The 27,612-nt window shown below is 37.1% G+C and overlaps 1 protein-coding gene across 5 annotated transcripts in view; it reads left to right on the forward strand.

Annotated features, from left to right (window-relative positions):
• The window catches only part of NOL4 (nucleolar protein 4), a gene marked incomplete at both ends in the record, with an annotated part of 393,313 nt that overhangs the window by 106,159 nt on the left and 259,542 nt on the right, over positions 1-27,612 (forward strand). For all 5 annotated transcript variants that reach the window (XM_082853659.1, XM_082853657.1, XM_082853658.1 and 2 more), the window contains 2 exons: positions 22,113-22,224; positions 23,249-23,361. In XM_082853659.1, the coding sequence (XP_082709785.1) occupies positions 22,113-22,224; positions 23,249-23,361 (225 nt within the window). The remainder of the gene's footprint in view (positions 1-22,112; positions 22,225-23,248; positions 23,362-27,612) is intronic.

Below are 27,612 nucleotides of genomic sequence, written 5' to 3' on the forward strand. Positions count from 1 at the left end.
AGGTTTACAATTAGAATTTAATTTCTTTAGATTAAAGTGTTGACCTATGTATCTTTATATGGACTTCAAATATCCTTGGGCAAGAGAAGCTAGAGAATAAATTAGGGTGATAGCAGTCATTGACATTTTGTATGATCATTTTGTAAATGTGTTTGTCTCTCATACCTAGCTGGGTTTAACTCAAGAATAGATAGGAAAGAAATGTGTGACATGCCATACATAGACCTACTGATGTTCCAAGTAGCATAGCATTGTCCTGATTTTTGTGTGAACCCCAGTGTGGCATCATGAGTAATAGCCTTTGGCATGTATGTTATAGAAGTTGAGAACTCATGTTATCAACATGAATTGATATTGGCTCATCAATATCTTGAGCTTTGGCTCAAGATGAGCCAAAATATTGGCTATATTCCCCATATTGTACATCCTTGAGCCTGTCTTACACCCAGTAGTATGTACCTGCCACTCCTCCACTCCTATATTGCTCCTCCCCCCACAACTGGTAACCACTAGTTTGTTCTCTATATCTGTGAGTCTGCTTCTTTTTGTTATATTCACTAGTTAGTTGTAGTTTTTAGATTCCACACATAAGTGATATCATACAATATTTGTCTTTCTCTGTCTGACTTATTTCCCTTAGCATAATGCCCTCCAAGTCCATCCATGTTGCTGCAAATGGAAAAATTTCGTTATTTTTTTTTCTTTATTTATAGCTAGGGTCAAAGTTAAAAAAAGTCTTGTAGTCCCTAATGGTGGGGGACCATGTCTGTTTCTCATATTACTGTATAATCACAGCTTAGTAAAAGAACCGTCTCATGGTTGAGTATTCCATAGATACTCGTTGAAGGAAAAAAATTAACTCGTCTCTGTGAAGTCCTCGCCTTTTTGATACCAACTAAGTAGATGTTACTATAAATAGAGATAATGAAATAAGATCAGAGCTGTAGCCGGTGGCTGTAAAGACCCTGCACTACACAACTCATGTTTACCTTGAACAACACCCTGGATTTCTACAATTTTGCAGGCTATGAATAAGGTAACAAAATTATTTAACACAAGTGCTTCCCCCTTGCTTTTCAGGGAAAACTTTGATGCTGCATTAAATTATGCTATCATCTTAGAGGCAGGATATAAACACATCACTTACATTTCCACACATTGGTTTATTTCTTATCAGATGCACACCCATATCCACATATCCCCCCACACACATAGTTTTATAAAGGTGATTATTACTAAATATTGAACAGCTATTAAACACAGTACACATAATATTAAACCTACATTTATGTAGGAACAGCCTCATTGTTTTAGATAACTAAAAATATTATTCAGACTAAGAAGTCAGATGTGTAAAATCATATCAGAAGGAAAAAATAAATCAGTGGCATGAGAATTAGAGTTATTAAATAACAATCTTAAAACAGAAGAATAGTGTTCTGCAATTCATCAAAATTGATTTATTTCTTATATAGGTGTAGTGAGAATTATCACAGGTGAGCAGAGTAACAGTGCAAATCCTGTATACTCAGAACCTTTCTTTTAGGTAGTAGAGACCGTCAAAAGACATAACTCACCCAAACCAGTTTATCACCAACTAATGTCACAAACCTTGTCATTAATAATTTTCATATTATTGTGAATAGGTATATTCCTTGAAAGGGAATTAACCTTCTGGAGAAACAGCATTAACTCTTCATGTCCAGCCTGATAAATTGCTACTTCAGTGCACCCTTGTGGTGAAAATGTGCCAATGCAGCTTTTAAAACTACTCGGAAGATTAGTACCTACTAGTGGGTGATTCTTCTTCAGATCCAGAGGTTCCTGGGTACTGTGATGATGTAATAAATAAAATCTCCTGAATTTCTTACAGTATATGCACCTTTATAAATACCTATATATGTATTTAATTGGGATAAAATATAATAGGAAAGAGGGCTAGGACATGGGCTCTTGGTGTGAAGTAATAGAAAATGGTGCCAGCTTTGATGTCAGCTAGACGTGGGTTCAAATCCTGGTTAGGTAAGTTCTATATGTGTGACTTGGGTATGTGTTATTTTTAGGGTTGCTTTGAGGCTCATAAATAATGTATGTAAAGGTTTTAACTTAATAATTGCTTCAAACATATGATAATGAGATAATGTGATTTTTTTAAAAAATATGGCATTGTTTGTGGGGTAACAGTTGCTATAAACAGATTTTTTTCTATTAACTAGATATTGAGAGGTCTATTTCTTTATTTGTATCATCTGTGATCCCCAGTGTCCCAAGGATAACACGCACCCATGTCTTCATTCATGACTTTTCCAGAATTGAAAGTGTTATTCACTAACTTCATCTGCTGCAATTTTAGTCAGTTCATCATAAGTAACGAGTGACAAGCCTTTACCTGTTTTTTATGTTTATCTGCTCTACTCCTCATCCCCTCCTCTACCTTCATTTTTCTGGGAATGTCCTCTCCCACATCACAGCCGTATTTGAGCATTGCTCTGTTCCTTAACCGTAGCAATTGGAAAGGAGGTGAATCATGAAAGAAACAGATTTTGAGAATTTGGAATTTGGACCAAGAAATTTCTGTCTTGGTGTGTTTTAATTCTTCAGTGGAGAACATATGAAAGTGATATCTTTTGTTATATGTATCCATTAGTTTGCATAGTTATTTGTGTAGTCTAAAGCAATATTTCTCAATAGGGCACTATAGACTTTGGGGTCGGACAGTTGGCATTGCCCCAAGTACTCAGAGCTCTATCCTTAACCCCTGGGGTTGAAGTTCCAGCAACACAAGTCGCAGTTATTCCGTTTTCAAAAGTCACCTTGTTACTGAACACAAGTTCATGTGCCCAACACGTGGTGAGGCCAAATAAACCAAAACGTTGGAGTTGGGAGCACAGAAAGGTTTATTGGAAGCCCATGCAAGGAGACAGGTGGCTTGTGCCCAAAAACCCCCAAACCCCTGGAAGGGTTTCAGTAAAGCACTTTTAAAAGCAAGGTGAGGGAGGGGTGTGGTTAGTTGTTGCAAACTTCTTGGTGTCGGATTCCTTTGTTCTTGTAGTGGTCCACTTAGGTCAGGTTACAACGTTTCTGCAAACCTCCAGCAAGACAAATGCTATGCTCTGCTCTGCAACTTTTTATCTCTATATGAATGGACTCTTAAAGGTCAGAGCCTTGAGGATAGGCTATCCTGTATATTTCAGGCTGTAGGCAACATTCTTTTAGTAAAGGCGCAAGGCACCGGCAACAGAGCACAAAGGTTAACGTAAAAGGAGCAGATCTAATATGGAGCCAGATTTGTTCTTCCCTATTGTAAGCTCTAGAGTACAGTAAACACGCAAGTTGAGAGCTGTTTTCTAAAGGAAACCATGTGGCTAGTTCTTTACTGGGCATCTCAGAAAAATGTTTTCATTATTTGCCAGTTGTGGAGCAGTTGAACAATCCAGACAATGAATTCTGCATCCATTATCTCATTATTACCATCTCACAGACTCTGCAGTTTTCACAAACATATGAGGGTTGTGCGACTCACTGCACTCCCTAGAGAAGTGAAGACTAACCTTCTCCATTTTCCTTTTTTTTTTTTTTTACATCTTTATTGGAGTATAATTGCTTTACAATGGTATGTTAGTTTCTGCTTTATAACAAAGTGAATCAGTTATACATATACATATGTTCCCATATCTCTTCCCTCTTGCATCTCCCTCCCTCCCTCCCACCCTCCCTATCCCACCCCTCTACGTGGTCACAAAGCACCGAGCTGATCTCCCTGTGCTATGCGGCTGCTTCCCACTAGCTATCTACCTTACATTTGGTAGTGTATATATGTCCATGCCACTCTCTCGCTTTGTCACAGCTTACCCTTCGCCCTCCCCATATCCTCAAGTCCATTCTCTAGTAGGTCTGTGTCTTTATTCCTGTCTTACCCCTAGGTTCCTAATGACATTTTTTTTCCTTAAATTCCACATATATGTGTTAGCATACGGTATTTGTCTTTCTCTTTCTGACTTACTTCACTCTGTATGACAGACTGTAGGTCCATCTACCTCATTACAAATAGCTCAATTTCGTTTCTTTTTATGGCTGAGTAATATTCCATTGTATATATGTGCCACATCTTCTTTATCCATTCATCCGATGATGGACACTTAGGTTGTTTCCATCTCCTGGCTATTGTAAATAGAGCTGCAATGAACATTTTGGTACATGACTCTTTTTGAATTTTGGTTTTCTCAGGGTATATGCCCAGCAGTGGGATTGCTGGGTCATATCGTAGTTCTATTTTTAGTTTTTTAAGGAATCTCCATCCTGTTCTCCATAGTGGCTGTATCAATTTACATTCCCACCAGCAGTGCAAGAGTGTTCCCTTTTCTCCACACCCTTTCCAGCATTTATTGTTTCTAGATTTTTTGATGATGGCCATTCTGACTGGTGTGAGATGATATCTCATTGTAGTTTTGATTTGCATTTCTCTAATGATTAATGATATTGAGCATTCTTTCATGTGTTTGTTGGCAGTCTGTATATCTTCTTTGGAGAAATGTCTATTTAGGTCTTCTGCCCATTTTTGGATTGGTTTGTTTGTTTTTTTGTTATTGAGCTGCATGAGCTGCTTATAAATTTTGGAGATTAATCCTTTGTCAGTTGCTTCATTTGCAAATATTTTCTCCCATTCTAAGGGTTGTCTTTTGGTCTTGTTTATGGTTTCCTTTGCTGTGTAAAAGCTTTGAAATTTCATTAGGTCCCATTTGTTTATTATTGTTTTTATTTTCATTTCTCTAGGAGGTGGGTCAAAAAGGATCTTGCTGTGATTTATATCATAGAGTGTTCTGCCTATGTTTTCCTCTAAGAGTTTGATGGTGTTAGGGAGTGATCTAATCTCATACTTTTACATGGACCTGTCCAGTTTTCCCAGCACCACTTATTGAAGAGGCTGTCCTTTCTCCACTGTACATTCCTGCCTCCTTTATCAAAGATAAGGTGACCATATGTGTGTGGGTTTATCTCTGGGATTTCTATCCTGTTCCTTTGATCTATCTTTCTATTTTTGTGCCAGTACCATACTGTCTTGATTACTGTAGCTTGTAGTATAGTCTGAATTCAGGGAGCCTGATTCTTCCAGCTCTGTTTTTCGTTCTCAAGATTGCTTTGGCTATTCGGGGTCTTTTGCGTTTCCATACAAATTGTGAAATTTTTTGTTCTAGTTCTGTGAAAAATGCCAGTGGTAGTTTGATAGGGATTACATTGAATCTGTAGATTGCTTTGGGTAGTAGAGTCATTTTCACAATGTTGATTCTTCCAATCCAAGAACATGCTGTATCTCTCCATCTGTTTGTATCATCTTTAATTTCTTTCATCAGTGTCATAATTTTCTGCATACAGGTCTTTTGTCTCCTTAGGTAGGTTTACTCCTAGATATTTTATACTTTTTGTTGCAGTGGTAAATGGTAGTGTTTTCTTGATTTCACTTTCAGATTTTTCATCATTAGTGTATAGGAATGCAAGAGATTTCTGTACATTAATTTTGTATCCTGATACTTTACCGAATTCATTGATTAGCTCTAGTAGTATTCTGGTAGCATCTTTAGGATTCTCTATGTTTAGTATCATGTCATCTGCAAACAGTGACAGTTTTACTTCTTCTTTTCTGATTTGGATTCCTTTTTATTTCCTTTTCTTCTCTGATTGCTGTGGCTAAAACTTCCAAAACTATGTTGAATGAGAGTGGCGAGAGTGGGCAACCTTGTCTTGTTCCTGATCTTAGTGGAAATGCTTTCAGTTTTTACCACTGAGGACGATGTTGGCTGTGAGTTTGTCATATATGGCCTTTATTATGTTGAGAAACGTTCCCTCTATGCCTACTTTCTGGAGGGTTTTTATCATAAATGGGTGTTGGATTTTGTCGAAAGCTTTCTCTGCATCTATTGAGGTGATCATATGGTTTTTCTCCTTCAATTTGTTAATATGGTGTATCACGTTGATTGATTTGCATATATTGAAGAATCCTTGCATTCCTGGAATAAACCCCACTTGATCATGGTGTATGATCCTTTTAATGTGCTGTTGAATTCTGTTTGCTAGTATTTTGTTGAGGATATTTGCATCTATGTTCATCGGTGATATTGGCCCGTAGTTTTCTTTCTTTGTGACATCCTTGTCTGGTTTTGCTATAAGGGTGATGGTGGCCTTGTGGAATGAACATGGGAGTGTTCCTCTCTCTGCTATATTTTGGAAGAGTTTGAGGAGGATAGGTGTTAGCTCTTCTCTAAATGTTTGATAGAATTTGCCTGTAAGCCATCTGGTCCTGGGCTTTTGTTTGTTGGAGTATTTTTAACCATAGCTTCAATTTCAGTGCTTGTGATTGGTCTTTTCATATTTTCTATTTCTTCCTGATTCAGTCTTGGCAGGTTGTGCATTTCTAAGAATTTGTCCATTTCTTACACATTGTCCATTTTATTGGCATAGAGTTGATTGTAGTAATCTCTCATGATCTTTTTTATTTCTGCAGTGTCAGTTGTTACTTCTCCTTTTTCATTTCTAATTCTATTGATTTGAGTCTTCTCCCTTTTTTTCTTGATGAGTCTGGCTAATGGTTTATCAATTTTGTTTATCTTCTCAAAGAACCAGCTTTTAGATTTGTTAATCTTTGCTATCTTTTCCTTCATTTCTTTTCATTTATTTCTGATCTGATCTTTATGATTTCTTTCCTTCTGCTAACTTTGGGGTTCGTTTGTTCTTCTTTCTCTAATTGCTTTAGGTGCAAGCTTAGGTTCTTTATTCGAGATGTTTCCTGTTTCTTAAGGTAGGATTGTATTGCTATAAACTTCACTCTTAGAACTGCTTTTGCTGCATCCCATAGGTTTTGGGTCTTCGTGTCACCATTGTCATTTGTTTCTAGTCATTTTTTGATTTCCTCTTTGATTTCTTCAGTGATCACTTCGTTATTAAGTAGTGTATTGTTTAGCCTCCATGTGTTTGTATTTTTTACAGATCTTTTCCTGTAATTGATATCTAGTCTCATAGCATTGTGGTCAGAAAAGATACTTGATACAATTTCAATTTTCTTAAATTTACCAAGGCTTGATTTGTGACCCAAGATATGATCTATCCTAGAGAATGTTCCATGAGCATTTGAGAAAAATGTGTATTCTGTTGTTTTTGGATGGAATGTCCTATAAATATCAATTAAGTCCATTTTGTTTAATGTATCATTTAAAGCTTGTGTTTCCTTATTTATTTTCATTTTGGATGAGCTGTCCATTGGTGAAAGTGGGGTGTTAAAGTACCCTACTATGACTGTGTTACTGTTGATTTCCCCTTTTATGGCTGTTAGTATTTGCCTTATGTACTGAGGTGCTCCTATGTTGGGTGCATAAATATTTACAATTGTTATATCTTCTTCTTGGATCTATCCCTTGATCATTATGTAGTGTCCTTCTTTGTCTCTTCTAATAGTCTTTATTTTAAAGTCTATTTTGTCTGATATGAGAATTGCTACTCCAGCTTTCTTTTGGTTTCCATTTGCATGGAATATCTTTTTCCATCCTCTTACTTTCAGTCTGTATGTGTCTCTAGGTCTGAAGTGGGTCTCTTGTAGACAGCATATATATGGGTCTTGTTTTTGTATCCATTCAGCCAATCTGTGTCTTTCGGTGGGAGCATTTAGTCCATTTACATTTAAGGTAATTATCGATATGTATGTTCCTATTCCCATTTTCTTAATTGTTTTGGGTTCGTTATTGTAGGTGTTTTCCTTCTCTTGTGTTTCTTGCCTAGAGAAGTTCCTTTAGCATTTGTTGTAAAGCTTTTTGGTGGTGCTGAACTCTCTCAGCTTTTGCTTGTCTGTAAAGTTTTTAATTTCTCCATCTAATCTGAATGAGATCCTTGCTGGGTAGAGTAATCTCGGTTGCAGGTTTTTCTCCTTCATCACTTTAAATATGTCCTGCCAGTCCCTTCTGGCTTGCAAAGTTTCTGCTGAAAGATCAGCTGTTAACCTTATGGGGATTCCCTTGTGTGTTATTTGTTGTTTTTCTCTTGCTGCTTTTAATATGTTTTGTTTGTATTTAATTTTTGACAGTTTGATTAATATGTGTCTTGGCGTATTTCTCCTTGGATTTATCTGTATGGGACTCCGTGCTTCCTGGACTTGATTGACTATTTCCTTTCCCATATTAGGGAAGTTTTCAACTATAATCTCTTCAAATATTTTCGCAGTCCCTTTCTTTTTCTCTTCTTCTTCTGGAACCCCTATAATTCGAATGTTGGTACGTTTAATGTTGTCCCAGAGGTCTCTGAGACTGTCCTTAGTTCTTTTCATTCTTTTTTCTTTATTCTTCTCTGCAGTAGTTAGTTCCTCTATTTTATCTTCCAGGTCACTTATCCATTCTTCTGCCTCAGTTATTCTGCTATTGATCCCATCTAGAGTATTTTTAGTTTCATTTATTGTGTTGTTCATCATTGCTTGTTTCATCTTTAGTTCTTCTAGGTCCTTGTTAAATGTTTCTTGCATTTTGTCTATTGTATTTCCAAGATTTTGGATCATCTTTATTATCATTATTCTGAATTCTTTTTCAGGTAGACTGCCTATTTCCTCTTCATTTGTTAGGTCTGCTGGGTTTTTATCTTGCTCCTTCATCTGCTGTGTGTTTTTCTGTCTTCTCATTTTGCTTATCTTACTGTGTTTGGGGTCTCCTTTTCGTAGGCTGCAGGTTCGTACTTCCTGTTGTTTTTGGTGACTGTCCTCAGTGGCTAATGTTGGTTCAGTGGGTTGTGTAAGCTTCCTGGTGGAGGGGACTAGTGCCTGTGTTGTGGTGGATGAGGCTGGATCTTGTCTTTCTGCTGGGCAGGTCCTCGTCTGGTGGTGTGTTTTGGGGTGTCTGTGGACTTATGATTTTAGGCAGCCTCTCTGCTAATGGGTGGGGCTGTGTTCCTGTCTTGCTAGTTGTTTGGCATAGGGTGTCCAGCACTGTAGCTTGCTGGTCGTTGAGTGAAGCTGAGTGCTGGTGTTGAGATGGAGATCTCTGGGAGATTTTCGCCGTTTGATATTATGTGGACTTTGGAGGTCTCTTGTGGACCAGTGTCCTGAAGTTGGCTCTCCCACATCAGAGGCACAGCACTGACTCCTGGCTGCAGCACCAAGAGCCTTTCATCCACACGGCTCAGAATAAAAGGGAGAAAAAGTTGAAAGAAAGAAAGAAAGAAAGAAGGAAAGAAAGGAGGGCAGGAGGAAGGAAGGAGGGAAGGAGAGAAGGAAGGAAAGAAAGAAAGAAGATAAAATAAAATAAAGTGAGATAAAATAAAATAAAGTTATTAAAATAAAAAATAATTATTAAGAAAAAAAAATTTTTAAAGAAAAAAATGGATTGGTAGAACCCTAGGACAAATGGTGAAAGCAAAGCTATACAAAGCCTCACACAGAAGCATACACATACACATTCACAAAAAAATGGAAAAGGGGAAAAAATAATAAATGTTGCTCTCAAAGTCCACCTCCTCAATTTGGGATTATTCGTTGTCTATTCAGGTACTCCACTGATGCAGGGTACATCAAGTTGATTGTGGAGCTTCAATCTGCTGCTTCTGGGACTGCTGGGAGAGATTTCCCTTTCTCTTCTTTGTTCTCACAGCTCCCGGGGCCCAGCTTTGGATTTGGCCCCGCCTCTGTGTGTAGGTCCCTGGAGGGCATCTGTTCTTCTCTCAGACAGGACGGGGTTAAAGGAGCAGCTGCTTCGGGGACTCTGCTCACTCAGGCCGGGGTGAGGGAGGGGCACGGAGTGCGGGGCGAGCCTGCGGCAGCAGAGGCCGTCGTGACGTTACACCAGCCTGAGGCGCGCCCTGCGTTCTCCTGGAGTAAGTTGTCCCTGGATCCTGGGACCCTGGCAGTGGTGGACTGCACAGGCTCCCCGAAAGTGGGGTGTGGAGAGTGACCTGTGCTCGCATAGGGTTCTTGGAGGCGGCAGCAGCAGCCTTAGCGTCTCATGTCTGTCTCTGGGATCCGCGCTGTTAGCTGCGGCTCACGCCCGTCTCTGGAGCTCCTTTAAGCAGCGCTCTTAATCCCCTCTCCTCGTGCACCAGGAAACAAAGAGGGAAGAAAAAGTCGCTTGCCTCTTCGGCAGGTCCAGACTTTTCCCCAGACTCCCTCCTGGCTATCCGTGGTGCACTAACCCCCGGCAGGCTGTGTTCACACCACCAACCCAAGTCCTCTCCCTGTGCTCCGACCAAAGCCCGAGCCTCAGCTCCCAGCCCCGCCCGTCCCGGCAGGTGAGCAGACAAGCCTCTCGGGCTGGTGAGTGCCGGTCGCCACCGATCCTCTGTGCAGGAATCTCTCCACTTTGTCCTTCGCACCCCTGTTGCTGTGCTCTCCTCCACGTCTCCGAAGCTTCCCCCTCTGCCACCTGCAGTCTCCGCCCGCGAAGGGGCTTCCTAGTGTGTGGAAACCTTTCCTGCTTCACAGCTCCCTTCCATTAGTGCAGGTCCCGTCCCTATTCTTTTGTCTCTGTTTTTTCTTTTGCTCTACCCAGGTACGTGGGGACTTTCTTGCCTTTTGGGAGGTCTGAGGTCTTCTGCCAGCATTCATTAGGTGTTCTGTAGGAGTTGTTCCACGTGTAGATGTATTACTGGTGTATCTGTGGGGAGGAACGTGATCTCCACGTCTTACTCTTCCGCCATCTTCAAGAAAAATTTTCACCTCTATTTTTCTTCTGTTTCCTCTAAGATGGCTAAATCTTGCCTGCTTTAAATGACTGTGGCAGCAGTATTCTTGGTCACCTGTTGTAAAAGAAGTGCTGTCTTCCCACTGCCTAGCAGGTCTTAGTGAGGGTAACGTTTAACCAAGGAAGCTGCAACAGGAGCCCAGGAAAACTTGAACATGCCGTTGAATTCTAGGCCAGAAAGGTTGGATTCAACTTGTTCGCCCCTAAGCCCCAGAAAAAAACCACTAGTATATCACAGAATATACATTCTTCAGGAAACATCAAGAGAAGGAGTCATTTCCCCACTCTTCCATGTGTGTAATTGTATATTTTAATGTAGCTATTCATGCTGCAAGTAATTGTATAAATATTTGCTTTGCAGAGCCATTTTATTTACATGCAACATTTAAAAATTCTCTTTATTTTACTATTAGGAAACACATATGAAGAAAAACTTTTTCAGTGCCCATCTGCTCATTTTTTCATCTAATATAAGAATTCCCCATTACGACAACCTGTTCCTTAACAGCCAGATATTCTAACATAAAAAGAGACACAAAAACACTACCCATAACTTTGGAGACATACCTCCAGATTATTGGACTCTCTCTCTTTTTGATATTGTCACATTTGCTCAGTTGATGACTATTTTAATAATTGTAATATACAACTCCAAGTTAAAGATGTTCATCATTATAATGAAGATAAAATAGTAGAAAATAAAGTTATTTTCTGCAAAGCAATATAGCTAAATTTGAAGTGTTATCAGTGGAGCAAAAACTATTTCTAATAAAAAGGAATTAGCTATAATTAACTTAAATCACGTTCTATTTCTTGTTTGCCTACACCTCGAGGTACTAATGCATGGTGATGTGGTGCCCAATTCATACGGTTGCCCTGGAATGCTGTTACCGCTCTCTGTTTTCCTCCTCTAGTTCCTCTTCATCATATAGCAGATTTCTGTGCCTTGGCCCAGGTTCACTGTCTTTGCCTCGCACTTGTACCATTACCCTATCCCTGGAGGATACAGACTGCACCTCGTTCACTTTTTATTCCTCTTGCTCTTCATTTGATGAATTTGCCTCAGATTTCCAACTTGCTTTTAGCTGTCTAAAATTTGACCCGAACTGTCTAAAAATAGTCCTGCCTGCTTTAGACCTCCTTTGAATTTGCAGCCTTCATTTTAAACTTGACCACATAACTACCATCTTCTGTCAACACCACAGCAAGTATCTTTGGACTGATAGGCTGCATCCCTCTGCTTTAGACCAGTGTTTTTCACATTATGTGTCACAACCCATTAGTGAGTTTTCAAGCCAATTTAGTGGGTTGTGATAACTTCAGAAAATGAAATAGAAGAAAATAGAAATGGTCTGTTTTATTGTTGAAATGTGTATATGTGCTGGTTTATGATATAAAATATATTTCTACCGGTGCTGTTGGTCTACAAAGTTGGAAAATATTGCTTTCAATGGGCACTGTGATTTCAGATTGCCTACAGATGCCCAATAATCACTTCCACCTACCCTGCTTCTCACTTCTGCTCTTGGTATATTCTTAGATCTTCCTGACATAACAATTTGTTCCACGTTTAAGATTATCTTTGGACTCTAACCCATATTTTCATTCATCTTAGATAAATGTACCGTATAAGGTTGTCAGATTTAACAAATACAGGATGCCCAGTTATATTTGAATTTCAGATAAATGATAATTTTTAATATAAGTTATTCCCAATATCACATGTTTATCTGGAATTCACATTTAATTGTGTGTGCTGGATTTTATCTAGGAACCTTAATACTCTTCAAAAAGCAACCCAAGATATTTCAGACTGGGCTAGACCACCCCCTTCCCCCTTAACTAAATGAAAAAGACAAGAGGAGCTGATGAATGAGTGTGATGATTGAATATATAGAAAGTACTCAGAGAAGAATGAAGGTAAATAATAGACAGTGATATGAACTGAAAATAGCATGTTGGAGTAGGTGATAACAGTACCAGAGTGCAACAAAACAAGCAATACTTCGGAATTGTTAGGAGCCCAACTAAAACGTGAGAATCTGCCACCAGGGGGGCAGTGGCACGTTTGGAGCTGAAGAGCAAATCTGGCAGCATCCTAGTTTCAGTATTGGAGATATTGTTAAGGTACAGGAATTCATTTGGTTATTTATCAAGTGTTTAGAGGTCAAACAGATACAATTAAGCAGGAAGTGTTTCTGAAATAGTAGCTAGGGTTTGGAAGCAAACATTGTTGAGGGTCAGAGTAAATACAAATTTGATTAGGCAGGCCAAATGTCTGGCTTTTTGTTTAATTGATTATTGCTATGAATACACTTTTTAACCTAAGAGTATTTATGCTGAGTCCTGATCAAAGCATTTTTTGGAATCTCTTCAGAATTAACCAAACAATTACCAACAGGTGATTCCAATAATTTGATATAGCCGGGCACATTAGTGGTGTAGAACCATATCTCACAGTATTCAGGGATAATTATAATGCCTATGCACTTAATAGATATTTGTTCAGTAAATAAATGTTTAGATGAAAAATGTCTTCATCTGTGTAAGACTGTTTCCATGTGCAACTCCCCAGATTAATAAATTCCTCTGTAGAAGTATAATGATGTTCGCTGCTTACCTTTTCTCATGCATGCAACAGGTAAAAGAGAATCCATATAAATATAAGAGAAAGCCATTGGCTGGAATTTTCAGTTTTGTAACACATCTATAAAAATATCTGGGCCAAATGTTATAGTGTTTGTAAAGCTTTATATGTATATGATATGGGTGTGTGTATATATATATATGTATTTTTTTTCCTAATTCCCTCTCTTCAGATGTATTCAAAAATATACAATGTATAAACCAGGTAAATACATAGTGGCCCTTGTTGAACTGGAGATAGTGTCCGTAAACAAGACTTCCCTTCCTTAGATAGGGGTCTCTCTGGACTATGGTGTCTTTGTGAATCAGGACATATGAGGTCTTTAATAGCGCTTGGATTTATAGGTCCTGTTCAATTACATTTTAATTTTATTAGTTTTTGTTTGTTTTTTTTTTTTTTTTTTTTTTTTTTGCGGTACTTGGGGCTCTCACTGTTGTGGCCTCTCCCGTTGCGGAGCAAGGCTCTGGATGCGCAGGCTCAGCGGCCATGGCTCACGGGCCCAGCCACTCCGCGGCATGTGGGAGCCTCCCGGACCGGGGCACGAACCTGTGTCCCCTGCATCGGCAGGCGGACTCTCAACCACTGCGCCACCAGGGAAGCCCCTATTTTAATTTTATTAGTTTTTAAAAATAAATTTTCTACAGCTTCATTATCCAGTTATGTACATTGCAGGTGGTTTGTGATAGTATATCACTGTATTAAATATTAAATATCACAATAGCGATATGATAAACAAATTTCATTAGGAGACTATTTCTTTATTCATAATTTCAAGAGTTTCACAAGGGAAAATGTTAAAAATTCGGCCCTAAAGGCAAATTCTTCCATGAGTGTACTGCATGATATTTGGCAAAAAAAAAAAAAAAAAAAAAAAAAGTTTTAATGTTATTATTCCAGTGAAATAAAGGTGTTATTTCTATTTTCTAAATTCATTTTATAGAGCAAAGTTGGAGAAGGTAACTTAAAAAGTAGTGTGATTAGACCAACTTTATTTTGCTCTAAAGCTCGGTGTCTGCAATGGAGCACACTATAGACAGAGGCATCAAGCTGTGGAGGAATGTTACTTATAATGAAATTCAGCACTTGCCTGCTGCTTTTCCAAATTACTAATATTTAGTAACATTAATTATGATTTTTCCTTTTGCTAAGACCTTAGGGAGCTTAGGACAAAATGGTGTGATTTTGTTTGATAAATCTTTTGATTTTAGCTTTTTCTGCTTTGCTAATGCTCATGATTTACCCATGTCATGTGATGTCTCTATTTCAGCTCATGTGTTAGGTTCAAATCTTAACGCAACAATAACTTCTCTACTGGTGAATTTCTTTGAACAATTAGAAGTCTTTTTCCTTTAGAAATAGTTTACTTACACTCCTTCTTGTATATTCTATTAAAAATGGAAGTCCTCTGCATTTAGTTCCTGGTTGTTACAGTGTTATTGCAAAGCCATTACTTTATTCATTTTTTTAAATTAATTTTTATTGGAGTATAGTTGCTTTACAATGTTGTGTTAGTTTCTACTGTAGAGCAAAATGAATCAGCCATACAAATACATACATCCCCTTTTGGATTTTCTTCCCATTCATGTCACTGCAGTGCATTAAGTAACGTTCCTTGTGCTATACAGTAGGTGGTTCTCATTAGTTATCTATTTTATACATAGTAGTGTATGTATGTCAATCCCAATCTCCTAATTCATTCCACTCCCCCCTTCCCCCTTGGTATCCATACATTTGTTGTCTACGTCTGTGTCTCTATTTCTGCTTTGCAAATGGGATCATCTATACCATTTTTCTAGATTCCACACATATGTGTTAATATACGATATTGGTTTTTCTCTTTCTGACTTACTTTACTCTCTATGACAGTCTCTAGGTCCATCCACGTCTCTACAAATGACTCAATTTCATTCCTTTTTATGGCTGAGTAATAGTCCATTGTATATGTGTACCACATCTTCTTTATCCATTCCTGTGTCGATGGACACTTAGGTTGTTTCCGTGTCCTGGCTATTGTTAATAGAGCTACTGTGAACATTGGGGTGCATGTATCTTTTTGAATTATGGTTTTCTCTGGGTATATCCCCAGTAGTGGGGTTGCTGGGTCATATGGTAGTTCTATTTTTAGTTTTTTAGGAACCCCCTACTGTTTTCCATAGTGGCTGTATCAATTTACACTCCCACCAACGGTGCACGAGGGTTCCCTTTTCTCCACACCTTCTTCAGCATTAGCCAACCCTCAGATTGGGAGAAAATATTTGCAAATGAAGCAACTGACAAAGGATTAATTTCCAAAATATACAAGGAGCTCATGCAGCTCAATATCAAGAAAACGAACAACCCAGTCAAAAAATGGGTGGAAGACCTAAATAGACATTTCTCCAAAGAAGACATACAGGTGACCAACAAACACATGAAAAGATGTTCAACGTCACTAATCGTTAGAGAAATGCAAATCAAAACTACAATGAGGTATCACTTCACACCAGTCAGAATGGCCATCATCACAGCCATTACTTTAGCAGTCAGTTCTGCTGGAACAAGACAGATGGTCAGTTAATTTCCTCCAGGTGGAGCTCTGTATTGTAACTGCACAGTCTGATGTGCTTCCTGTGGAACTCTGTAACCTGAGACAAGGTACAGGGCCCTTGACTGGCCTTGTATTCAAAAGGGTCACATCAAACCAGTCAGAGCATTTTATACTTACAAAGAATCTCACACCAGGGAACATTATAAACATTTTAGTATAATTAACCTATGCTGTAAGGTTAATATTCCCACTTTTTATGGATGAGACAGTCTCTTTCAGTTTTAATACTGATGACCAGGAGAGGCTATAAAATATGGTGATTAAAAGTGAATAAAAGATAGGCTCTGAAACCAGATTATCACATGAGTCCTGTCTCTTCTCCTTGTTTGACAAATTATACAACCTCTCTGAAGCTTAGTTTCCTCATCTGTTAAACAGAGATTATGATGGTGATGATAGTAATCTATTCTGGGACTGATGTGAGGATTAAATGATAAAATCCATATAAAATTCTTACTTGGCATAATTATTATTAAGCACTCAATCAATGGGAAACAAACACACGTATACTCTTTTAGGAAGCATTTCCTTTTGTGTAAAACAGCCAAAGCAAGCGCTTCCCTGGTGGCGCAGTGGTTGAGAGTCCGCCTGCCGATGCAGGGGACGCGGGTTCATGCCCCGGTCCGGGAAGATCCCACATGCCGCGGAGCGGCTGGGCTGGTAAGCCATGGCCGCTGAGCCTGCGCGTCCGGAGCCTGTGCTCCGCAACGGGAGAGGCCACAGCAGTGACAGGCCCGCGTAACGCAAAAAAAAAAAAAAAAAACAGCCAAAGCAAGTAATAGTTGTCATACAGTTAATGAGAATCCTAATTTAGAGAATTGTCAATTTTCTACCATTTCAGGAGCCAGAGAATTACAGGTTTATGGACAAGCTGAGTCAATTTTGAGGGCCTTCCTATTGAAAATGTTCAGAAATTAAACACTTTTAAAATTAGAGGGGAAGAATGCTTGGGACTGAGGAAGTGGGACAGGACAAATAGTCCTGTTTCAAAATTTTTGTCTGTTATCAATTTTGCTCATAATTTATAAAACCTAATGGCTCAAGTTAGTAAGATACACTTGCATCATGTAATTGTGACGTACAGTCTGGCAATGTACAGCAAAAGAACAATTTGTTATTAAATTATTTTGGTTAATTAATTTTTAAACTTTTTTCTAATTTTATATTGCTTCATATGTTCAGATCCAAGTAAGAAAGGAGACATTTCTGGAGATAAAACTGTGCTATTCAAAAGTAAATGTAAGAAAACTTTAGGAATAATATATATTATCAAATTTATAAGATGAGATTTGCAAACTAACTTGACTGCGATTGATTTTTAAAATATCAGTTCTTTTGAATAAGTTACAGTTTTACCTTAACCAAGCTGTTGAGGGGAAGGTGAGTGGCACTTGAGAACTGCCAGAATTTGGTTTTATAAACGTAGTGTTTAAAAAGGTACTGTTTCTTCTTCCTTCAGAAGACAGGGACATGGCAAGGTAAAAATGCTCATCCTCCTTTCAACTATAATATTTGTCAGTAAACTTTTCAGAAATATATTCCCGTTAGTTTTTAAACTTTTTTATTTTAACCTACAAGTGCAAGATCAATAGCAGTGCTCCTTATGGGATTTAATCATGATACCCTCTTCAGGTGCATAGGTTTATCATTAGATCACTAACATCATACTATCTTTGCTCTAGATGCTGATTTGGCTTAGTCCATCAAAAGATGCTGCAGTTCAATTATTTTTATGAAGAAGTATTACCATATTATTTAATTGGAGAGGTGATTTCTACTTCTAATTTAGGATGATAATGCAATTTATTATGTCTGCATTACTGATGAATTCCAGTCTTAACAGACTTAGAATGTAATATTTTCATTGAAAACAGTATCAATGTTGTCTAATACACAGTTGAATTAAGGTCTTTAGAAATGATAAGCAATGAAAATATTGTGTTGTGCTACAGCATTTCCACCCCTCAACCGTAGCTAATTCAAAGTTAAAAAATAGCAACAACAACAAATCTTCAGCCACAACTCAAGTTTAAGGAATATTTAAAATAGATAACCAACAAGGACCTACTGTATAACACAGGGAACTCTGCTCAATATTCTGAAATAACCTAAATGGGAAAAGAATTTGGAAAAGAATAGAAAAAATAAATTAATTTTAAAACTTAATATGTGTATCATATAGAGCTTTGTAGCTATAATACTTATTATAATAAAAAATAACAGTGATAGCAGAAAAAGAAGAAGTTCCCAAGTCCTGACTTTGGTAACACTTTGATACTTTGGGTTTTTTTTTTTTTTGAAATACCAAAGTTTTAAAAAATCTATTTTGATGTTCCTGCTTTCCTTGGATCCTACGCATTTGTCTAATCTGTCTGTTGGATGAACCCACCATGGTCTCTTCAATGTATAGAAACAGACCAGGATTTGAGAGTTCCAGGTTCAATTTCCAGCTCTTTGCTTTGCCCTCTATTGTGTAACAATGACGATTCATTTAACCTCTTTATACCAGTGGATCCCATTGTCAAAAAATTACTGTAAAATCTATTTTAGCCACTGTCTAAAATAATGGATGCAAGCCCCGATGAAAACTATTATATAAATCTAAGAAAACAAGTCTGGATTCCTAGAAAATAACATTTCTAGGAAAGGGATGCCTCACAATTATTTACATGATAAATAATGTGAGATCGTTGGTTTATAAGATTCAATATGGCTATGTTCTAGTCTTTCCTTTGGATGTTTATTTCTGTTACAGGCAATATATGTGGCTTGTCCCATGGCAGTTGTTTTTTGTTTGTTTGTTTTAGTGTTTAATTCAGAAGGAGCCAGACTAATATCCATTCATGTGATGTTTTGTTTCGTATTACTCACAAGATGCAGCATTTCTGTGTTGATAAACCAATTCTAAGGAAATACTCTCTATCTTTCCCAAATATAAAGATGTTTCTAAGAATGCATTTTTCAAGTGAATATTATCCTCACTGGTGTTCTAGAAATGTTCTGTACTGTATATTCAAAGGCCGATTTCTGTCTTAGAAACAAACAAGTGTTTAGATTTGAAAAGTGGGTCAGGAAATAGACATTTATGAATGACTATAGCATTTTATATCATTAATTATAGTGTTAGTAGAACGGTGTTTCAAGTATCTGAATCAAAATGTTTTGTGATTTCTGTCCCTTCTATATTTTATTTGCACCTGCTTTTACATGTTGTATGAAGAATGTTAGGACTTTGATGAATAGACAGCCTAGAAGAACACGTCCCTGATTTTATCACCGTTTATGAACATCTATTTAAAGTTGATTTAGCATTTCAAACACTCACAGAAACAGACCCTTTCATTAGAGCAAGAGCCATAGGAGCATTTAGCTCACGTGTCAAGTTCAAGAGTCTTCATGTAGGCTTTCTGTATAATCTCTGAATGGGGTCATGGAAGGATATTGACAGGACCACCACAGTATTTCATTATGGGCTTTAATTGTGAAATGCAATTATTCAAATGCACCATAATTTTAGAACTTTTAAAGGACATCTCATTGTTTAAAAATGTTCTGAGAACTTCAGCAGTGAAGGTTGCCCAGGACCCTTAATTTCAAAGAGGCTGCAGAGGAAAGAGCCTAGATAAAGAAAAAGGAAGCATTTTCCCTCTTCACCTCCATGGCAGGAAAAATATTGTTTCAGAAATGAGTGTGAGACTTTCTGAGGGTCTCTTCTCCCTGTGCCTAGGAATACTCTGAGATCCTTGGGCCCCAATGAACATGAGGTGGGGTAGAAAAGATCTGATGAGAGTGGGGTGTCTCAGCAGGTCTCCCTATAAGTGGGTTCTGAGCACCAAGAAAGTACCCCCAAATAAGGGATTTTATCCACTTATATAACATATAGTGCCCAGAATAACACCACAGAGAACAATGTGATATAATACTTACTGAAAAATCTTTTCTAAGATACAAGGTGGGACTTTATATATTTCATTCACACATGTACACATAGCATATTTATCCACTTATATTTGTGGTCAATACAAGTACCTGTTTTTCAGAGTAAAAGTGTAAAGGAAATATAATATGATTAATGATTCCAAGAAAAAATTGATTTGGAGCTAAGTAGTGCTGGGACAAATAATACAATTGAGTCAGGTCAATGATAAAGCTCTCTAGAAGGGATTTCTACATAAGTGCTTTATTAGCACTGAGAAAAGGGCAGATTGTGGAGAGCATCAGGACCGTCGAAGCAAATGCAGCATCTCTTTAACTCCACCAGTTGGCCATTTTTTTTCAATTGAAGGTTTCTCTTTTATTTAAGGAGAGAAGAGCCTTAATAGAAATCCTCTATGAAAATCAATGGAGCATTCTTCTCAAATCCTGTTGGTTAATGAATTTACTGGTCAGCTCTATTAGTTCCCATGGATTATAATTCCATGTGAGTTAAAATACGAAGTATCAGACTGGGCATGAATCAGAGACTTAACTTCTGAATAATTGTAAAAAAGGTTTTCAGAGAGTCGGAAAAAATGATCTCTAATCAGATAAATGAATCAGATTAAAGTGTTAGTTCCCTCTGTAAAAATAGATGAATAGGAATCAAATTTGTGTGTGTGTGTGTGTGTGTGTCTGTGTGAAGAGACAAAGAGAGTGACCGAGAATGAATGAACATTTATATTGCATTTATGTATTTCTTTATTCAATAGCTTATATAAAATATTTTGATGAAATACTTTCAAATTGCTCTGCTTCTTTTCTCCCGCAATTCCTTGTATAGTACAAGGACGTTTGTTTTTTTTTAAACTGGACAACACCTTAATTTACAGATGATAGTTATATTAAACATCAGTTTCATATTCCAATCCCAGTAGAGTCGACTGTGGATTACCTGTGTACGAATCATCCATGGCAGATTTTTAATTGTAGACTTGTTCCTTCTCTTTGACATTCTTACGGCTTCTTTTCCCTGAGAGTCAAAGAGATAGGCTAAGCGATGTGAACTGATTTCCACATGAAAATCAGGGAAAAATATGCTTTACAATTTTGGATTTTAATATGTGAGGTTTCCTCGATGCTGTGCTCCAGCAAAAGTTAACCCCATCACCATTAATGGAATTGGCACAGATTTGCACTCAATTATATGCAAGGTGCATATTTTCCTTCCTTCTACAAGCTTAAAATACATCAACGTTCATAACAGCTCTGCATGCACCTGAGGAATCGTCTATGGCAATTATGTCTGATTTACAACTCGTTTATTCCTTTTGCTTACCTCATATTTCATGGACCAGTGTCAGTGACAGTATGGTGGAAAACTAATGCCCTGCATCAGACTTCTTAGCGGCACCGTCAGCTTTTATTTAGAGATGTTTAACAATCTGTCAGTTTCACTTTAGAAATCTTTGCTTTCTTGAGAGAAATACCTTGGTTTTTGAAAAGGTAATATTTAAAGAATCACTGACAAGAGTATTGATTTCTAACTTGATTCTGGATCATGGTTCTGAAAAGAGAAGCTCTGTGTAGGGCACTGGAAAAGCTGGCTCTGACAATCAATGTGAACTATTGTGGACATAAATTATGAAAAACTGACATAAAATAGCAACTGAAATAGGTGGCCAGAATGCATTCCAAGTGTGTCATTTTCTGTGGAAGGGATGATTCACTGCAGTAAATAGATACATGAGTTTTGTTCAGATTATTTTTTATCTTTCCTTAAAGTACTTTGAAAAGCAATAATGAAGAAATGCTTATTACTGCAAAATCCAAAGTTTACTGTTTCACCTTGGGGCTAAATTTTTAAAAATATATGTAAAATTGGATAAAATTTTAATGGTGCTAGCAATAAGTTTAATTGCCAAAACAATCGTGGACAAATTTTAATAAGGAAAATTCACGAGAGTATCTGTACACTGGGATTATTTTTCCTAAAAGAAATGCAGAAATATAAACAGTTCTCCATCCAGATGTGGTTGATTTTTTTCCTCCACATTGCATTATTAGCAATTATTAAGAGACATGCAATCAAGTTGGATAGATATTTCTTGAAATGATGCATGATATGCAGTGCATGCTTTCATTGTGCTTCCTGCCATTATGGAATAATGCGTCTTATTTGGAAATACAATGATCACTTCTGTTGAATCATGCCCAGTCAGCTTATATAATAACACCTCTATTTTGTGAATCATTTCAGATTTCAGAGAGCTATGCCTTCCTACCAAGAGAAGCGGTGACACGGTTTCTAATGAGCTGCTCAGAGTGCCAGAAAAGAATGCATTTAAACCCAGATGGAACAGATCATAAAGGTAGCCGCAGTGTCAAATAGTGAGATTTCAAGTAATTTTATTCATAATGGCAATTTATACCCCACATTTTTATAAGAATGTGGTAGACAGAAACAGTTTAACGAGTCAGATCGTCTCATGTATTCAAGCAGGAGACAGTGAATGTTGAAGATTCACTACAAAGCAACTCAGTGTCCTTTCTCAGAAGAAAAGCAGTTTTGACTGTAGCAAATAACTTTTTTCCTATAATAATATTTAATTTTCATTTATTGTGTGTATTTCATGGTATTTTAGATATTTTCAGCAAGGAAATTGATGTTCCATCTGTGTTCTTTTAAATCTACCAATTTCTTATTTCTAAAAGTAATGAATAGTATGGAGTTCTTTCACCAAAAATTTTTACAGAAAAGTTATAGTTTGGCTTTGGCTTTCATTAAAAATTATTTGGATTATTTTCCTAATATATGAGTTTCTCTCAGAGGTTAATCTCAAAGACACATTTAGGCTAGCCTATTCCCTTGTGTTGGAGAATGGGTGGAACAGCAAAAACTAAAAAGTAAATTTCCTCTTGTGGTCAAGTAGTCCGTGTAGAAAGCAAATCTGGGGACTTCCCTGACAGTCCAGTGGTTAAGACTCACTGCAGGGGGCACGGCTTTGATCCCTGGTCAGGGAACTAAGATCCCTCATGCCACACGGCACAACCAAAGAAAAAAAAAGTAAGTGTGCAGCAAAGGAGAAAAATACAAAAATACCAATAATTTTGTTTAATCACTCTATTAGTGTCACTCATTGTTATCCAGGATATCAAAAATCTCCCCTTGTAGTTAGAAATAACAGATTTATCCATAGTGCTAATTTGTCCCGAAACACCTTTGTTGAATCTTACCAGTTACTTACTTTTTCTACGATCCATCTCTAATATTACCAATCTCCTAAACACTTGGTATCTAGAATCTTATTTCAATTTGAACAAACTGGATCATTCTGAAATTACAGGTAGAATGCAGTATCACTTTCATTACCCATTAAAAATGTTTTATTCCAGATAATGGAAAACCTCCCACTTTGGTGACCAGCATGATTGACTACAACATGCCAATTACCATGGCCTACATGAAGCACATGAAACTGCAGCTGCTAAACTCACAGCAAGACGAGGTAAAATGGAAACATCTACACTTATATCACGAGTCAGAATGAGGTTTGATAACCATGACTGTTGTGTTAAGCAGGACGGCACTTTGAAGGTGGTAATTTATTTATTTTTAATGAAACGAGTGTCACTAGGACTGCACAGATAGAGAAATATGCAGAAATTTCTAGTGCTCAACAGAGATACCCTGTCTTACCACTTCTGCCTTAGTGCTGTGCGGGAATTTGCTCATTCCCCAGAAAGACTCATTTTCCTTAGTAGCCCACCATCGAGCTAAACCTAGGTAAAGTGCTAGAAAGTTCAGGGGAAAGTATTCCAAATAAGTCTGTATCTAGGGAAGTTTTAGTACTAAGGCTATTTTACCTGGAAATCAGAAAGTTCAATTTCATAGGTATTTCAAATATAACCATTTCCCCACCATCCAAATCTTGTGTATATTTTAAAGTTGTTTTTCAGTTAATCATTATCCTAAGTATTTGTTTGTCTACTTCTCTGCATTTTCTACAATTTGTGGTGATTCTTCTTAACTAGAGATTTTTTTGATGTTTCAAATTATTTAATTTGTATAGTAAGAGTCCAGCAATGTGCTTGTTGGCGTATATTAGATACTAAATGCATATTTGTTAAATATTCTTCCCTAAAATATTAATTAACTCACCAGTTTGGTTGAAGTATCTCAAAGGCAGGGACTAAGTTATATATATATATACCCTGTGTATATTCCCCAAAACACTTATAACAATATGGGCTTAGTAAATCCTTGTTAACTAGTTAGTAGCCATTAATTTATATACACATTCAGAGTAACTATATTAGGGATAGTTTCTCAGGCTAATACATTGTCTCCTTTCTGAAATTTCTAAAGAACAGGAAATGCGGTTAAGTATTTATTTTTAAATACAGCATTATTTGGTGAGATATATTTAAATTCTTTTTTGTTTTACATCTTTATTGGAGTATAATTGCTTTACAATGATGTGATAGTTTCTGCTTTATAACAAAGTGAATCAGTTATACATATACATATGTTCCCATATCTCTTCCCTCTTGCGTCTCCCTCCCTCCCACCCTCCCTATCCCACCCCTCCAGGCGATCACAAAGTACCGAGCTGATCTCCCTGTGCTATGCGGCTGCTTCCCACTAGCTATCTACCTTACGTTTGGTAGTGTATATATGTCCATGCCTCTCGCTCGCTTTGTCACAGCTTACCCTTCCCCCTCCCCATATCCTCAAGTCCATTCTCTAGTAGGTCTGTGTCTTTATTCCTGTCTTACCCCTAGGTTCTTCATGACATTTTTTTTCCTTAAATTCCATATATATGTTAGCGTATGGTATTTGTCTTTCTCTTTCAGACTTACTTCACTCTGTATGACAGACTCTAGGTCTATCATACAGAGACTATCCACCTGTACTATCCACCATACTATCCACCTCATTACAAATAGCTCAATGTCATTTCTTTTTATGGCTGAGTAATATTCCATTGTATATATGTGCCACATCTTCTTTATCCATTCATCCGATGATGGGCACTTAGGTTGTTTCCATCTCCTGGCTATTGTAAATAGAGCTGCAGTGAACATTTTGGTACATGACTCTTTTTGAATTATGGTTTTCTCAGGGTATATGCCCAGCAGTGGGATTGCTGGGTCATATCGTAGTTCTATTTTTAGTTTTTTAAGGAATCTCCATCCTGTTCTCCATAGTGGCTGTATCAATTTACATTCCCACTAACAGTGCAAGAGGGTTCCCTTTTCTCCACACCCTCTCCAGCATTTATTGTTTCTAGATTTTTTGATGATGGCCATTCTGACTGGTGTGAGATGATATCTCATTGTAGTTTTGATTTGAATTTCTCTAATGATTAATGATGTTGAGCATTCTTTCATGTGTTTGTTGGCAGTCTGCATATCTTCTTTGGAGAAATGTCTGTTTAGGTCTTCTGCCCATTTTTGGATTGGGTTGTTTGTTTTTTTGTTATTGAGCTGCATGATCTGCTTATAAATTTTGGAGATTAATCCTTTGTCAGTTGCTTCATTTGCAAATATTTTCTCCCATTCTGAGGGTTGTCTTTTGGTCTTGTTTATGGTTTCCTTTGCTGTGCAAAAGCTTTGAAGTTTCATTAGGTCCCATTTGTTTATTTTTGTTTTTATTTCCATTTCTCTAGGAGGTGGGTCAAAAAGGATCTTGCTGTGATTTATGTCATAGAGTGTTCTGCCTATGTTTTCCTCTAAGAGTTTGATAGTTTCTGGCCTTACATTTAGGTCTTTAATCCATTTTGAGCTTATTTTTGTGTATGGTGTTAGGGAGTGATCTAATCTCATACTTTTACATGTACCTGTCCAGTTTTCCCAGCACCACTTATTGAAGAGGCTGTCCTTTCTCCACTGTACATTCCTGCCTCCTTTATCAAAGATTAAATTCTTTTACAATTACTTTGTTAACTTTGTTCATAAAACACAAATCAATTTTTTTTTTTTTTTTTGCGGTACGCGGGCGTCTCACCGCTGAGGCCTCTCCCGCTGTGGAGCACAGGCTCTGGACGCGCAGGCTCAGCGGCCATGGCTCACGGGCCCAGCTGCTCTGCGGCATGTGGGATCTTCCTGGACCAGGGCACGAACCCGTGTCCCCTGCGTTGGCAGGCGGACTCTCAACCACTGCGCCACTAGAGAAGCCCAGAAATCAAATTTTTGATTTTCCTCTTTATGTGAGCAGGTTTAATCTCAAAACTCTGTTTATAAAATTGTTTTATCTCAAGATTTTATGAAAAGTACACTCTGTAAGAATATCTGTGTTAGTGCAGTGGCAGTATCAGATTCCATATTATTAGATAGCTGTATATAAATGATTGAATAACTAGTAATAAAATCATTCAAAGACAGGAAAGACAATTAAGAAAATATTACTGTTTATCCATCCCTGAGAATAAAAATATTATTCCCATGAGTCATCACATAATTGAAAATCTTTTTTAAAAACTCATAAACTAGTTAGAGCTGTCAAATTATTTGTAGGAAACTCATTTAGATATTGATCTGTTTATTTCTAGGCCAAAAAGTAAGATTAACTTTGTGCCAGCAGTAGGGTCCACATATGCTAAATCCTTCTGGCTTCTAAAAAATCCTAAGTGTTTCACATAAGAGAGACAGATCCTTTTAAATTAAAACTGGGTTAGGAAAATAACTCTTATCTTTACATTTCAAAAATGCTAACTTGGGTGTACACTGTCTTAAAACTATTCATATAAATGATGAGTTAGATTATTTATGAAATTTTTGAAATTGTGATTATTGAAAGAAAGGAAGGTGGTTAAGTAACATAAGTCATGTTAAAATGGAAATCAAGTCAGATATTCCTTTGTGATGAGTTAAATTTTAATAAATGTTTATTCAATTACTTCAATCAATATTTATTGAGTACCTTCTCTGTAACTGTCACTCTTATAGGTAATGGAGATAAACAGTGAATAAATTGACAAAATTCTTGCCTTTATTAAGCTTATCTTCTAGTGGTGGTGGGAGAACAGACAATAAAGGAAGTAAATAATGAAAATATTTATATAGGACAATACTACATGCTATTCAGAGAGATAAAGAAGGCCAGGAATGGGAATCCCTTTAAAATTACAAAATACTGTATCCAAAGTAAGGTCAATTGACCTTCTTACAAACTGTTGATGAGAGTTTAAACCATAACAAACTTTCTGGGGGAGAGTTTGGCAATAATTATTTTAAAACTTTAAAAAGTTATTTATATGCTTTGACTAAAAATTTATACTAAGGAATTTGTTGCACAAAACAGTTTAAGTGTTAGGGTGTTTATTGTATTGCTAATAGTGATGGTTGGAAATATCCAACAGTGAGGAATGTTGAATCTGCACTGTCCAACATGGTAGCCACTAGACATACAGGGATATTTCAATTTAATAAAAATTCATTCAAATTAACTAAAATTAAATTGTCAGTTCTTTAGTCACACTAGCTACATTGATTAGCCATAGTGTGCTGTTTGTATTAACCATTCTATAGAACAGAGACTGCAGCCTCAATCTTTGTGTCTAGATCTTCTTAAACATACACACACATAGCCTTACACACATAGCTTTTACACATAGACACACATATATATATACATATATCTCGTATATCTCAGATGGTTGTGTGTGTACGTACACACACATACACATACCATGGAAACAGTATTTTACTAGATTACATCTAGTTAGCTCTTTGTAGGGTATATAATAAATGCTTTT

The sequence above is a fragment of the Leucopleurus acutus genome (genome assembly GCF_964270905.1).
Source record: "Leucopleurus acutus genome assembly, chromosome: 13".
Taxonomy (NCBI): domain Eukaryota; kingdom Metazoa; phylum Chordata; class Mammalia; order Artiodactyla; family Delphinidae; genus Leucopleurus; species Leucopleurus acutus.